The sequence below is a fragment of the Rhinopithecus roxellana genome, chromosome 15 (assembly GCF_007565055.1).
Source record: "Rhinopithecus roxellana isolate Shanxi Qingling chromosome 15, ASM756505v1, whole genome shotgun sequence".
Lineage (NCBI taxonomy): Eukaryota > Metazoa > Chordata > Mammalia > Primates > Cercopithecidae > Rhinopithecus > Rhinopithecus roxellana.
Window position 1 is genome coordinate 60,858,730 of NC_044563.1, and position 15,389 is coordinate 60,874,118.

The window sequence follows — 15,389 nt, forward strand, 5'->3', positions numbered from 1 at the left end:
GGTTCAAGCAATTCTCATGCCTCAGCCTCCCGAGTAGTTGGAATTACAGGCCCCTGCCACCATGCCCGGCTAATTTTTTGTATTTTTAGTAGAGATGGGGTTTCACCATATTGGTCAGGCTGATCTAGAACTCCTGACCTCAGGTGATCCACCCGCCTTGGCCTCCCAAAGTGCTGGGCTTACAGGCGTGAGCCACCACGCCTGGCCTGTGGATTGTTTTTAACAATTTTGACTTTTATTCTGGAGATAAGAAGCCGCTATTAGGAGTTTTGAGGGAGGTAATGATATGATTCTGATTTTAACTTTTAAAGGGTAATTTTGGCTGCACTGTGGGTGGGGGGAATTTAGGAAGTTATCTGTAAATATCTGTCTGTATAGAATTCATACTCTTTGAAGGTGACATCAGAGAAGACAATCTTGTCATGAATCTTTTGAGGGGTTTTGAATCTTATCTGTGAAATAGCATTTCATATTGGTCAATTTACATGTTAATTACACTTGATTCTTTGACATTGTAGTCTTAATAATTGCTAACATGAATTTAATAATTGCTAACATGATTTGATTCTTTAGATGGCCGCCAAGAGCGAGTCATGTTTGACAAAATTACATCTCGAATCCAGAAGCTTTGTTATGGACTCAATATGGATTTTGTTGATCCTGTAAGTAAATATGGTTTTTATCTTGGGTTCCTTGTTTCATGTGTTTCTTTCCATTTGTCTCTTATTCCTGGACCTTCACTCACCTGATATACTTTGGTATTCTGGCTATGCCCTTTGATATAAAATTTGAATTCATTGCTTAAAACATTTTTTTTTCTTAATTTTGGTTCTGTCCTGTGAGTTCTCACTTTTCAGAGAACTATGAATGTGAGTAAAGAGGAAAATTTGATATTACCATTTAATATCAGATATTTCCTTGAGTAACTTGTTTTATTCATTACTGGAAAAGCCTAGGCCAGGTGCGGTGGCTCACGCCTGTAATCCCAGCACTTTGAGAGGCTGAGGTGGGCGCATCACCTGAGGTCAGGAGTTCAAGAACAGCCTGGCCAACTGATGAAATGCTGTCTCTACTAAAAATACAAAAATTAGCTGGGCCTGGTGGTGGGCGCCTGTAATCCCAGCTACTTGGGAGGCTGAGGCAGGAGAATCACTTGAACCTGGGAGGCAGAAGTTGCAGTGAGCCGAGATTGTGCCACTGCACTCCAGCCTGGGCGATAGAGCGAAACTCCCTCTGAACAAAAAAAAAAAAAAAAAAAAAAAAAAAAAGGAAGCCTAAAGTTTGTTTTGGAATTGTGGTTATTTAGGTAGGGACTGGTTTAAAATTTGCTTTTTGTTATTTATGTAAAAAGATTTAAGTAATATAAAGTAGATTTCATGGACAATATTTAAGTCAAGAGCAAACTATTCATAAATGAACAAACTTCATAAATTCAAAAAAGCTCTGCTTTTCTCCTTATCCTTTATAACTTCTATATTCTAGACTCTCATCAGTTATCTGGACTGTTTTCTGTGGTCTCTGTAGTGTCCTGGACTTCGTCTAATCTTGCCCTCTTCAAACTCGTCTTCCACCTGACTTCTAAAATGATCTTCCTTAAATGAGAATCTCTAAGAACTCTTTTTTTCAAATCCACCCATATTTCCATCTCCTTATTTAGGTATCTTATCTGTACTGCTGTAAAACCTGTGCTCATCTCATAGCTTTAATCATATAACATGGAAATTAATTATAGGTCTTTGTCCTACCCTAGAATTGAGGATGGGCTGTGTATCTTATTGTTGTGATATCCTCAGTGCTTGACATATATCTTATTAGCCACTTGACCAAAGTAAGTTTGGTCAAGAGAAAATGATTTTATGCATCTTGAAAATATGTTTATTGTAAATTCTCTTTTACATTGAGGACTTAAGACAATAATTAGAATAGTAGAATGTTAGAGTTGGAATGAACCTTAAGAGCCCATCCCATTTCATCTTTGTTTTATAGGTAAGAAAGTTCCAAAGAGAGAGGGAAGTGACTTAAGTTAGTGGGAGTATAGGGAGAAGCACCTAGGTCTCTTCACTCCCACATGTTCTATTGCCTCATGCAGTAGTACATTTTAGAGCGCAGGAGTGTTGCAGCATCCTCAAACTTCCTAAGGTAGATTCTGTTGAAAAACTGTTGGTGCACGTCTGTAATCCCAGCACTTTGGGAGACCGAGGTAGGCGGATTGCTTAGGCTCAGGAGTTTGAGACCAGCCTGGGCAACGTGGTGAAACTGCCCAGGTGCAGTGGCACAATCTTGGCCCACTGCAGCCTCCGCCCCTGGGGTTCAAATGATTCTTGTGCCTCAGCCTCCCTCTGCTGGGATTACAGGCATGTGCCACCATGCCCGGCTATTTTTTTTTGTATTTTTAGTAGAGACAGGGTTTTGCCATGTTGGCCAGGCATGAACTCCTGGCCTCAAGTGATCTGCCCGGCTTGGCCTCCCAAAGTGCTGGGATTACAGGTGTGAGCCACACCGTGCCTTCCCTCAACCCTGTTTCTACAAAAAACAAAACAAAACAAAAAAAAACAAAAATTAGCTGGGCATGGTGGCGCATGCCCGTAGTCCCAGCTACTTGGTGGTGGGAGGATCGCTTGAGTCCTGGAGGTTGAGGTTGCTGTGAGCTGAGACTGTGCCACTGTACTCCAGCATAGGCCACAGAATGAGACCCTGTCTCAAAAAGAAAGAAAGAAAAACTGTGTATGCTGTTAGATCTGGCACAGCACAGTTAGCACACAGATGGTATTTTATTCTGAGTTCTAATTGTTTGCCATATTGCTCTAGAAACTATTTAGAAGACTTCACTGCTCTTATACTGAACACACCTTATCTACTGGATCTGGGAAGAAAGTGATCGGGAGCAACTTGGGTTTAGCTATATTATAATTAGAATAGATTGCAGACTGTTAAAATAGTTACACATGTATGTGTCTTTTTTTTTTGAGGGGGGTATGCATTGTTTTGCTGGGAAATACATTTATTTTCTGTTGGATTAAGTGGTTTCTTAAAGATTCAATAAACACACACACTCACAACTTAGAATTTGTTTTTCTTAAAAATGTATGCTGGCCGGGCGCGGTGGCTCACGCCTGTAATCCCAGCACTTTGGGAGGCCGAGGCGGGCGGATCACAAGGTCAGGAGATCGAGACCACGGTGAAACCCTGTCTCTACTAAAAATACAAAAAAAAATTAGCCGGGTGCGGTGGCGGGCGCCTGTAGTCCCAGCTACTCAGGAGGCTGAGGCAGGAGAATGGCGTGAACCCAGGAGGCGGAGCTTGCAGTGAGCCGAGATCGCGCCTCTGCACTCCAGCCAGGGGGACAGAGCGAGACTCCGTCTCAAAAAAAAAAAAAAAAAAAAAAAAAAGTATGCTAATACCTTGTGCATTACATATCTTAAAAATGAACTTATAGCCGGGCGCGGTGGCTCAAGCCTGTAATCCCAGCACTTTGGGAGGCCGAGGCGGGTGGATCACGAGGTAGGAGATCGAGACCCTCCTGGCTAACATGGTGAAACTCCGTCTCTACTAAAAAATGCAAAAAACTAGCCGGGCGAGGTGGCGGGCGCCTGTAGTCCCAGCTACTCGGGAGGCTGAGGCAGGAGAATGGCGTGAACCTGGGAGGCAGAGCTTGCAGTGAGCTGAGATCCGGCCACTGCACTCCAGCCCGGGCCACAGAGCGAAACTCCGTCTCAAAAAAAAAAAAAAAAAAAAAGAACTTATAATGTGGCCTTGAAAACAGTGAAATACAGTGAGGTTTAATGGGATTGGGGCCAGAAGACTTGTATGATAATATAACCTTGGGCAAGTCCCAGTAACCTGAGCCTCAGGTTCTTAATGTAAAATAGGTATAGTAATAATCATCTCATAAAGTGATTATGAAATGTCAGAGATTGTCAAAGTTGATAATTTTTAATCAACTTTGGTTGGGAATCATTTGAACCCCAGGGGTGGAGGTTGCACTTTGTAATTTGTGAAGTGCTAAAGACAGAGTAGTCATTAAATTATCATGACTCAGCCCCAAACCTAATTTATACTTCTTTCTCCTTTAATTGGCATGATTAAAGTTTGCTTCATTTGCTTTTCTGTACTTATCCTTATATGGAATTCGGGAAAAGTAAGTATGAAGCTGGAGCCCTGATCACTTAGGGAGGATCTGAATGAAAAATGGGGAAATACTTATATAGAATCATTAGTCTGTTGGGAGAATTTGAATGAAAATAGGGAAATATAGAATCATTAGTATGTTTTCAGCTATTTCCCTGTGAGACTAATTGATTTAAAGGCTATATTTAGATTTTTTAAAATGACACCTTCATTTTATATGTAGTATACATTTTCTGTAGTTCTGCTGGGTTATGCATTCTCATTACTAAGTTTCCCACTGCCCACCATTCTGAAAGATAATTTTTCAGAGAAGTAAATTGTCTTGTTCTTTGTTTCAGACAGGGTCTCACTGTGTTGCCCAGGCTGGAGTGTAGTGCCATGATCATAGATAGCTCAGTGCAGCCTTGACTTCCCCAGTACAAGCATTCCTCCCGCCTCAGCTTACCCTGTAGCTGCAACCACAGGGACTTACCACCTTGACTGGCTAATTTTTTAATTTTTAGTAGGGATAGGGTCTCATATTGCTTAGGTTTGTCCCAAACTCCTGTGCTCAAGCGAGCCTCTTACCTCGGCCTTCCAAAGTGTTGGGATTACAGGTGTGATCCACTGTGCCCAACCTGTCGTTTATATTGTGATGTGAATTTGATTGTTTTCTTTTTTTCTTTCCTTTTTTTTTTTTTGAGACAGGGTCTCACTCTGTTGCCCAGGCTGGAGTGCAGTGGCATAATCACAGCTCCTTGCAGCCTCAGCTTCCTGAGTAGCTGGGATCACAGGTGTGTACCACCACACCCAGCTAATTTTTTTATTATTTGTGGAGATGGGGGGGTGGTCTTCCTAGCTTGCCCAGGCTAGTCTTGAACTCCTGGACTTAAGCCATTCTCCCATATTGGCTTCCCAAAGTGCTGTGATTATGGGTGTGAGCCACAACGCTTGGCTTTTTTTTTTTTTTTTTTTTAATAGGGTCATGAACTGCTAAGCTTAAGTGATCCCCTCACCTCAACCGCTGAGTAGCTAGAACTATACATATGTACTACCACACCTGGCCATGATGGTTTTCTTAATTACTCTTTTAAGGAAGCTATTGTTTCTTAGGAAAGCTCAAGTAATTCTTGGTTTTATTTTTGTAGGCTCAGATCACCATGAAAGTAATCCAAGGCTTGTACAGTGGGGTCACCACAGTGGAACTAGATACTTTGGCTGCTGAAACAGCTGCAACCTTGACTACTAAGCACCCTGACTATGCTATCCTGGCAGCCAGGATTGCTGTCTCTAACTTGCACAAAGAAACAAAGAAAGTGTTCAGTGGTAAGTCTCGGGTGAAAAAGTAAAAATTTAGTATTCTCAGAAAAGTAATAAGGGTAGTAGAAATCTTGACTGTTTAAAGAAGCAAATATGGCTAGGTGGGGTGGCTTACACCTCAAATCTCAGCAATTTGGGAAGTCAAGGCAGGCAAATTGCTTGAGTCCAGGAGTTTGAGACCAGCTTGGGCAATGTGGCGAAACCCCATCTCTACGTTTTAAGAAAAATCTAAAATTATAAAATAGACCAGGTGCAGTGGCTCACGCCTGTAATCCCAGTGCTTTGGGAGGCCGAGCAGGTGGATCGCTTAGGTCAGGAGTTTGAGACCAGCCTGGCCAACATGGTGAAACCCCACCTCTACTAAAAATGCAAAAAATTAGCTGGGCGTGGTGGCGGGGGCCCATAATCTCAGCTACTCGGGAGGCTGAGGCAGGAGAATTGCTTGAACCCGGGAGGCGGAGATTGCAGTGAGCCAAGCCTATGCCACTGCACTCCGGCCTGGGCGACAGAGTGAGACTCTCTCTGTCTCATAAATAAATAAATAAATAAATGGCAAATATGTAAATTAGTGGGAAAGAGTGGACTACAGTTTCCTATTTCTCCATGCTGCCTATCTGCTGTATAAAAGAGTTGATGTATCTTTGTTCTTTAAGTTTTTTATTCTCTCTCTTTTTAAATTTTTTAATTTTTTTTGAGATAAAGTTTTGCTCTTATCACCCAGGCTGGAGTGCAATGGTATGATTCGGCTCACTGAAACCTCCGCCTCCCGGGTTCAAGCGATTCTCCTGCCTCAGCCTCCCGAGTAGCTTGGGATTACAGGCACCTGCCACCACGCCCAGCTAATTTTTATATTTGTAGTAGAGATGGGGTTTCACCATGTTGCCCAGGCTGGTCTCAAACTCCTGACCTGAGGTGATCTGCCCTCCTTGGTCTCCCGAAGTGCTGGGCTTACAGGCGTGAGTCACTGCACCTGGACTTTCTCTCTTTTTTTTTAAAGCCCATTGTGAGGCACTTGGTGGTGATATGGTTGGAAAAATGAATAATATTTATTGACAAGTTTTGGGTTAAACAAAATGTTACAGTTGCTCCTTTCTCACTATATGCGAACTCTTCATTTCATCACTACCATTTTACAGCTTAAGGAATGTGGGAAAGGGAAAGTTAAATAATTTGTTCAATATATAAGAAGCCAGCTGGTAGACTGAGATTAAAAAATCTTTATTGTTTCCTATCGGGAGCCAAAAAGGAAAAAAGAGTTTTTAAAAATTTTATGCCAGGCATGGTGGGCCTAATCCCAGCACTTTGGGAGGCCAAGGCAGGAGGATTACTTGAGCCCAGGAGTTCAAGACTAGCCAGGGCAACATAGTGAGACCCTTTCTCTCCAAAATTAAAAACGTTAACAAGGTATAGTAGTGTGTGCCTGTCATTCCAGCTACTCAGGAGGCTGAGGTGGGTGGCTAGCTTCCCAAAGAGCTGGGATTACAGATGTGAGCCACTGTCCAGCCTTAGGAATCTGTTTTATTTATTTATTTATTTTTATTTTATTTTTATTTTTATATTTTTGAGACAGAGTCTCGCTTTGTCACCCAGGCTGGAGTGCAGTGGCGCAATCTCGGCTCACTGCTAGCCCCGCCTCCCGGGTTCATGCCATTCTCCTGCCTCAGCCTCCCGAGTAACTGGGACTACAGGCGCGTGCCACCATGCCCGGCTAAGTTTTTGTATTTTTAGTAGAGACGGGGTTTCACCGTGTTAGCCAGGATGGTCTTGATCTCCTGACCTCGTGACCCGCCTGCCTCAGCCTCCCAAAGTGCTAGGATTACAGGCGTGAGCCACTGTGCCCGACCCAGGAATCTATTTTAAACTACAAGAGCTTATAATCACTTTAACTCTAGAAGATTGTTTCCTTAAATGAGGCATTACATATTTCTTCAACATGTATGTGTTTGTTGAGCACTTTATATGCTAGGTATTGAGGTGGGTTGAGATGAAGAAAAGGGTTGAGAACCACTGTTTTCAACTATTACCTAAAGATTGAATTAGCTGTTAAGTGGTCTTGATATATTTTCATTTTTTGTTGTATTTTTTTAGATGTGATGGAAGACCTCTATAACTACATAAATCCACATAATGGCAAACACTCTCCCATGGTGGCCAAGTCAACATTGGATATTGTTTTGGCTAATAAGGATGTATGTATAACACTTTTCTGGTGGAAATTTTTTGATAGTCTTTTTTAATATTGCACACATTTTAGAAAATTTAAACACTACAGAAGATACAGGTAAATACAATTCTGTTTTTTTTCCTGCCCCGATTCCTGATTTTCCTCTTTAGAAACAACTTTATCGTTTTAAAATGTATTTTTCCGGAGCTATTTTGTACGTACATGTGTGTGCATACATGTGTGTACATACATATTTTTATTTTCAGTGGTACTGTACTGTGCATAGTTTTCATTGATACTTTTTTCACTTGTAAGTATATCTTGTTTGTTCTCTATCAGCCTTTATGAATTTACCCATTTTTTTATAACAGTTGTATAATGTTCCATTTTATAGATATATTGTCATTGTATGTATGTGTTAGAATTCCTTTAGTGATCAATATTTGGTTTTCATCTTTTCACTGCAGTGAATATTCTTGTATGGTAGGTGTTTTGCCCATAGATGAATATATCTGTAAGATAAATCCTTTCAGTTGAATTGCTGAGCCAATGTGTATGTGAATTCAAAATTTTGATAGGCATTGCCAAACTGACTCCCAAAAAGATTGCTCAGGTAAAATTTTACAAGCTCATGCTCAGCAGCTTAAAAATTATCCACTTGTATTTGAACCGCTTTCTTAACTAGATGCCAGAGGACAGAAGGGAAAAGATGTAGCCTAACCAGCCCTTTTACACACAGGATTTATTTACCATGTATGTCTGGACAGGTTAGAGACCAGTTTTAACTTTAGGTAATAGAATGATTAGGCTGGGTGAGGGGGCTCACGCCTGTAATCCCAGCACTTTGGAAGGCCGAGGTGGGTGGATCACGAGGTCAGGAGATCGAAACCATCCTTACTAACACAGTGAAACCCTGTCTCTACTAAAAATACAAAAAATTAGCACGCGCCTGTAGTCCCAGGTACTCAGGAGGCTGAGGCGAGAGAATGGTGTGAATCCGGGAGGCGGAGCTTGCAGTGAGCCAAGATCATGCCACTGCATTCTAGCCTGGGCAACAGAGCAATACTCAGTCTCAAAAAAAAAAAAAAAAAAAAGAATGATTAATTAACTATCTCTCTAAACATGTATCTGATGTTAAAGAGACTAGGAGAAAACTGAGTTGTTTGTGTGTTATTAATTTGTGTAATCTTGAAGACAAGTTGAAGACAAAAATACAGCAGCAGCATCAAACCTGTGTCTAAAAATATGTCTATTGATAGTCAAGTATTTCAGTTCTGTAATATTCATACTGAGCCCATACCTGCCTTTGGCAACAAAGATGGCCTTAAAATTTTAAGAGAGAAGAAAAGCAAGCTTTCATATAGGTTTTTCTAGTCCTTAGATATGGATCATTATGTAGAAACACTGTTAGTATTTTGAAAACCTGGCTCTGTTTTTTTCTATCAAAAATGATTATTTGTACGTTACTGCTTTTGTTTTCCTCTGAATGGCTTTATAGCCTACTAAAACTCTGTAATAATGACCAGTTACACTATAAAATCTTACTGTTACAATAGTGGTTTGTCTGAAACTTGTTAAAGGACCATAGATTTTGAAAAGCCTCAGAATTAACGTAAGCCTACTTCCTTCATTGTTTATTACATATACTGTTATATACAGTTTGAGGTAGGCTACTTTTTGAAGTAAATATATATATGTATTAGTAAATATGTAGTACCAATGCTTTTGGATTAATAGTAATCTAAAAACATGTTTAAGGATGATAATATAGTCCCATTTATGCTCATGTTTTTTCCCCCTTTCAAAACATACTATAAACATAATAGTGAAAGTTTGGAAAATTACATTTAATCTCACAACATGTATTTATGTATTATCTTCTAGTGTTGTAATATACATATTTTTAAACCTAATTAGGATACTTAATTTATATATATTGTTTCTTTTTTTTAGAAGGTTAGATGGACTTCTATTCTACAGTAATAATGCTTAGTGTTATCTGTGTTGATTTTAGTTCTGGAGTCAGGGCTGAGAGACAACAGATTTTGTGAAAATAAGTAATTATTTTAATTTAATTATGTGTTCTTTTTCACCCCTATCAGCGCCTGAATTCTGCCATTATCTATGACCGAGATTTCTCTTACAATTACTTTGGCTTTAAGGTAAATAATGGGTTTCAAGTATGTGGGGACTTGTACTTAAATCATGAAATACAGGATTTTATTTATGTTTTGATGACAGTTATCAAGGCCATAAGTTGTTTGGAGTTGGGGTGGACCTGGGGAGTTAGTGGGGTTAAGGTAGCAGTGGTGGTTTGAATTAAGGCAAAGGTAGCTTATCTATTTGCAATTTTTGAATTTTCCACATATTACTTCTGGATTACCTGAGGAGTTATGCAGATAAATTATCATAAGTGATTCATAACATTCTAAGTATTTTTGCGTTGATAGGCAGTATAGTATAGTATAGTATAGTATAGTATAGTATAGTATAGTGTAGTGTAGTGACTGAGAACATGAATGTCAGTGTCCACCTGAATTCCAGTCTCTATTTCTTATTAGCAAGCTATTTATTTATTTATTTATTTATTTATTTATTTATTTATTTATTTTTGAGACGGAGTCTCGCTCTGTCGCCCAGGCTGGACTGCAGTGGCTGGATCTCGGCTCACTGTAAGCTCCGCCTCCCGAGTTCATACCATTCTCCTGCCTCAGCCTCCCGAGTAGCTGGGACTACAGGCACCCGCCACCTCACCCGGCTAGTTTCTTGAATTTTTTAGTAGAGATGGGTTTTCACCGTGTTAGCCAGGATGGTCTCGATCTCCTGACCTCGTGATCCACCCATCTCGGCCTCCCAAAGTGCTGGGATTACAGGCTTGAGCCACCGCGCCTGGCCCTTTAGCAAGTTATTTAATCTCTCTGTGTTTGTTTCCTCCTTTTTAGAATGGGGAGAATATAAAATTTCAACAGCAAATTTAATTAAAAAAAATTTTTTTTTTTGAGACTGAGTCTCACTGTGTCACCCAGGCTGGAGTGCAGCAGCGCGATCTTGGCTGACTGCAACCTCTGTCTCCCGAGTATAAGCAGTTCTCCTGCCTCAGCCTCCTGAGTAGCTGGGACTACAGGCGCACACCACCACGCCCAGCTAATTTTTGTATTGTTAGTAGAGACAGAGTTTCGCCATATTGGCCAGGCTGGTCTTGAACTCCTGACCTCAGGTGACCCACTTGCCTTGGCCTTCCAAAGTGCTGGGATTACAGGCATTAGCCACTGCGGCCAATTTAATTTAAATTTCAATTTAAAGTGCCTATAACAGGCTGGGTGTGGTGGCTTACGCCTGTAATCCCAGCACTTTGGAAGGCCAAGGCAGGCTGAACACCCGAGGTCAGGAGTTGGAGACCAGCCTGGACCACGGGGCGAAGTGCCCTCTCTACTAAAAAATACAAAAATTAGCTGGGCATGGTGGTGCATGCCTGTAAGTCCAGCTACTTGGGAGGCTGAGGCAGGATAACTGCTTATACTTAGGAGACGGAGGTTGCAGTGAGCCAAGATCGCGCCACTGCATTCCAGCCTGGGTGACAGAGTGAGACTCTGTCTCAAAAAGAAAAGGTGCCTGTGACAGACTAGGCACTGCTCTAAACAACATATACTCATTTAATCCCCTGAAGAATCCCTGATGTATATGTTGCTCATTTAATCCCCATGAGGAGTCTTCAGGGGATTAAACGAGTGTGTATGTTGCTTAGATCAGTGCCTAGTCTGTTACAGGCACTTTTTAAGTGTTAGCTGTTGTGATGTTGATGATGATGATAATGATGAATACTACAACTTCTGCTGTTAATGTGTACAGAGCTGACTTTTTCCAGAAATTTTCATGCAGTCTCTGCCGAAACAAAAGTGCCAGTGACGAGGCTGAGATGGGAGGATTCCTTGAGCTCAGGAGTGTGAGACCAGCCTGGGCAATACAGGGAGACCATGTGTCTACAAAATGTTTTAAAAAGTTTTTTTTAAAAAAGTGCCAATGATAATCCTGGCTAACATGGTCTCTACTAAAAATAGAAAAAAAAAAATTAGCCAGGCATGGTGGCGGGCGCCTGTAGGCCAAGGCAGGAGAATGGCATGAACCTAGGAGGCAGAGCTTGCAGTGAGCCAAGATCGCGCCACTGCACTCCATCCTGGGCAACAGAACAGGACTCCGTCTCAAAAAAAAAAAAAAAAAGTGCCAATGATAATGTTCCAGATGAAGCTAGGAAGAGTAAATGTGCTATTCTTTTCATTTGAAATTTTATAGAAACGGCCAAGATTTAAAGAGATTGTCTTATAGTGGATGATATATCCACTGCGTCTTTAAAAACAATGCTCTGAAAATTTTTTGTTGTTTCTCTCTTTCTAGACGCTAGAGCGGTCTTATTTGTTGAAGATCAATGGAAAAGGTGAGAAATGAACATGTTTGTGTGTTACATTTTCTACTGATTTTATTGAATATATAGCTTTGAGCTATAAGTCTTAATATTCCTACTTACACTCCAGATAACATTTTGGACTTTAGGTTTAGTTTGTGGATAATTGTCCTGCTTATTAGTATAAAGCTTTTCTAGTTTCCTTTCGGTATCCTTTTCTAAAATTCAAATACTTATCTCAACCTACTTTTTCTGACATGTCTCATCATGTGAAAACTCCTCTTTTGTCTATAGTGGCTGAAAGACCACAACATATGTTGATGAGAGTATCTGTTGGGATCCACAAAGAAGACATTGATGCAGCAATTGAAACATATAATCTTCTTTCTGAGAGGTGGTTTACTCATGCTTCTCCCACTCTCTTCAATGCTGGTACCAACCGCCCACAACTTTCTAGGTAGGTGTTTTGAGTATACCCACAACTTTCTAGGTATGTGTTTTGAGTAGGGAATTAAACCTTGACCTGAAGAAACTGGGCAGTTCATCACATAAAAAATAATTTAATGAACTTTTAATCGCTGCCTGCTCTGATTAAATGAGATTTAGATTCTGGAAAGATCTCTGACTGTAATGTGGTAAATGATTTGGAGAAAAGGTAAATGCTTATAACAAAAATGTTCTAAAATTGATTGGATTGTGGTGATGGTTACACAACTCTGTGAGTATATTAAAAGCCATTGAGTAGTACACTTTAAATGGGGAATTATATTATTTGTGAATTGTATTTCTTTTTTTTTTTTTTTTGAGACAGAGTCTCACTCTGTCACCCAGGCTGGAGTGCAGTGGCGCCTCCGGGGTACAAGCAATTCTCCTGCCTCAGCCTCTTGAGTAGCTGGAATTACAGGTGCCCGCCACCATACCCGGCTAATTTTTGTATTTTTAGTAGAGATGGGGTTTCACCATGTTGGTCAGGCTGGTCTTGAACTCCTGACCTTAGGTGATCCACCCACCTTGGCCTCCCAAAGTGCTGGGATTACAGGCATGAGCCACCATGCCTGGTGTGAATTACATTTCAATAAGGTTGTTTTAAAAAGAAAATAAGTGGCCGGGCGCGGTGGCTCAAGCCTGTAATCCCAGCACTTTGGGAGGCCGAGACGGGAGGATCACGAGGTCAGGAGATCGAGACCATCCTGGCTAATACGGTGAAACCCTGTCTCTACTTAAAAATACAAAAAACTAGCCGGGCGACGAGGCGGGCGCCTGTAGTCCCAGCTACTGGGGAAGGTGAGGCAGGAGAATGGTGTGAACCTGGGAGGTGGAGCTTGCAGTGAGCTGAGATCCGGCCACTGCACTCCAGCCTGGGTGGCAGAGCAAGACTCCGTCTCAAAAAAAAAAAAAAAAAGAAAATAAGTGCCAAGAACTAGTTAGGGGACTCTCTTATAGCAGTTTATATAAGAAACTGTGGTAGTTTAGATTAGGGAGGTGAAAGTAGAAATTGACAGAAGCAGATAGATCAAAAGATATTTACGGCCAGGCATGGTGGCTCACATCTGTAATTCCAACACTTTGGAAGGCTGAGGTGGGAAGATCACTTGAGGTCAGGAGTTCAAGGCTGCCATGAGCCATGATTATGCCACTGCACTCTAGCCTGGGCAACAGAGTGATACCTTGATTAAGATAAAAATATATATAAAAGATATTTAGGATGTCGGATTGACAGAATATGGGTCAACAGTAGTTCTTGCATTTATGGATACAGTAAGTAACAGGATTAATGATGATGCCATTTGTTGAGAAAAGGAACACTAACAGTCTGGTAATACATTAAAAAAAAAAATACCCATTATCACGTTGGTTTGTTTCAGGAATTCAAGAACATGGTAATGTCAAAAATAATGTAATTCATTGCATTAACATTTTATGCAGTTTAATGCTCTTTCATAGTAAACACTTTAACAAAATTGATACAGAAAATAACTTCCTTAATTTGGCAAAAGATATCCAATAAAAACCTAGATGGTATCATCCCTTTTTTCAGCATGTTAGTGGAGGCTGAGCCAGCACAGTAAAATAAGAAAAAGAGAAGACTGGAAATCAGAGAACAAAACTGTAATGATTGAAAGAAATGACTTTTACATAGGAAACTCAAGAGTATCTGCAGACACATTATTAGAAATAAAAGATTTCAGCAAAATATCTGGATATAAGTTCAATATACATCAATCAGTTAAGTTTCTGTACTTTAGCTGTTAGAAAATTAAGTCTTAACCTACAGTCATGCATTTCTTAACGATGGGGATATATTCTGAGAAATGTGTTGTAAGGTGGTTTTCTTGTGCAGACATTACACAATGTACTTATGTAAGCCTAGATGGTATAGCCTACTACACATATAGGATATATGGCATAGCCTGTTGCTGCTCGTAGGCTATAAACCTGTGTAGCATGTTACTGTACTGAATACTGTAGGCCTTTGTAATACAATGGTAAGTATTTGTGTATCCAAACATATCACAGTTAAAGTACTCTATAAAAGATAAAAAATGGGCCGGGCACGGTGGCTCATGCCTGTAATCCTAGCACTTTGGGAGGCCAAGGCGGGCGGATTGCCTGAGGTCAGGAGTTCGAAACCAGCCTGGCCAACAGGGTGAAACCCTGTCTCTACTAAAAAATATATATTAAAAAATTAGCCAGTCATGGCAGTGTGTGCCTATAGTCCCACCTACTCGGGAGGCTGAGGCAGGAGAATTGCTTGAACCTGAGAGTCAGAGGTTGCAGTGAGCCAGGATTGTGCCACTGCACTCCAGCCTGGACAACAGAGTGAGACTCCGTCTCCAAAAAAAAAGATGAAAAAAAGATAAAAAAAGATACATCTGTATAGGACAGTTATGAATAGAGCTTGTAGGACTGAAAATTGCTTTGGTTGAGTTAGTAAGTGAGTGGTGAATGAATATGAAGCCCTAGCTGAGCACGGTGACTTACGCCTGTAATCCCAGCACTTTGTGGGGGCTGAGGCGGGTGGATCACAAGGTCAGGAGTTCAAGACCACAGGGCCAACATGGTGAAACCCTGTCTCTACTAAAAATGCAGAAATTAGCTGGGTATGGTGACGGGCGCCTACAATCCCAGCTACTTGGGAGATTGAGGCAGAATTGCTTGAACCTGGAAGGCAGAGGTTGCAGTGAGCCAACATCACACCACTACACTCCAGCCTGGGCAACAAGAGTGAAACGCTATCTCAAAAAAAAAAAAAAAGAGAATATGAAGGCCTAGTACATTACTGACGACTGTAGACTGTATAAACATTGTGCACACTAAATTTATTTTAAAAATATTTTCTTCAATAATAAATTAACCTTAGATTATTGGATGACCACTGTCGTATATGTGGTCCATCAT

At 40.8% G+C, this 15,389-nt stretch overlaps 1 protein-coding gene across 2 annotated transcripts in view; it reads left to right on the forward strand.

The window, feature by feature from the left end:
- RRM1 (ribonucleotide reductase catalytic subunit M1) overlaps positions 1-15,389 on the forward strand; it is a 46,030-nt gene that overhangs the window by 6,626 nt on the left and 24,015 nt on the right. Inside the window, exons 2-7 of one of the 2 annotated variants that reach the window (XM_010366944.2) lie at positions 574-662; positions 5,256-5,433; positions 7,516-7,616; positions 9,694-9,753; positions 11,984-12,023; positions 12,285-12,447. In XM_010366944.2, the coding sequence (XP_010365246.1) occupies positions 574-662; positions 5,256-5,433; positions 7,516-7,616; positions 9,694-9,753; positions 11,984-12,023; positions 12,285-12,447 (631 nt within the window). The remainder of the gene's footprint in view (positions 1-573; positions 663-5,255; positions 5,434-7,515; positions 7,617-9,693; positions 9,754-11,983; positions 12,024-12,284; positions 12,448-15,389) is intronic. The other variant, XM_010366945.2, reaches the window with a different exon arrangement.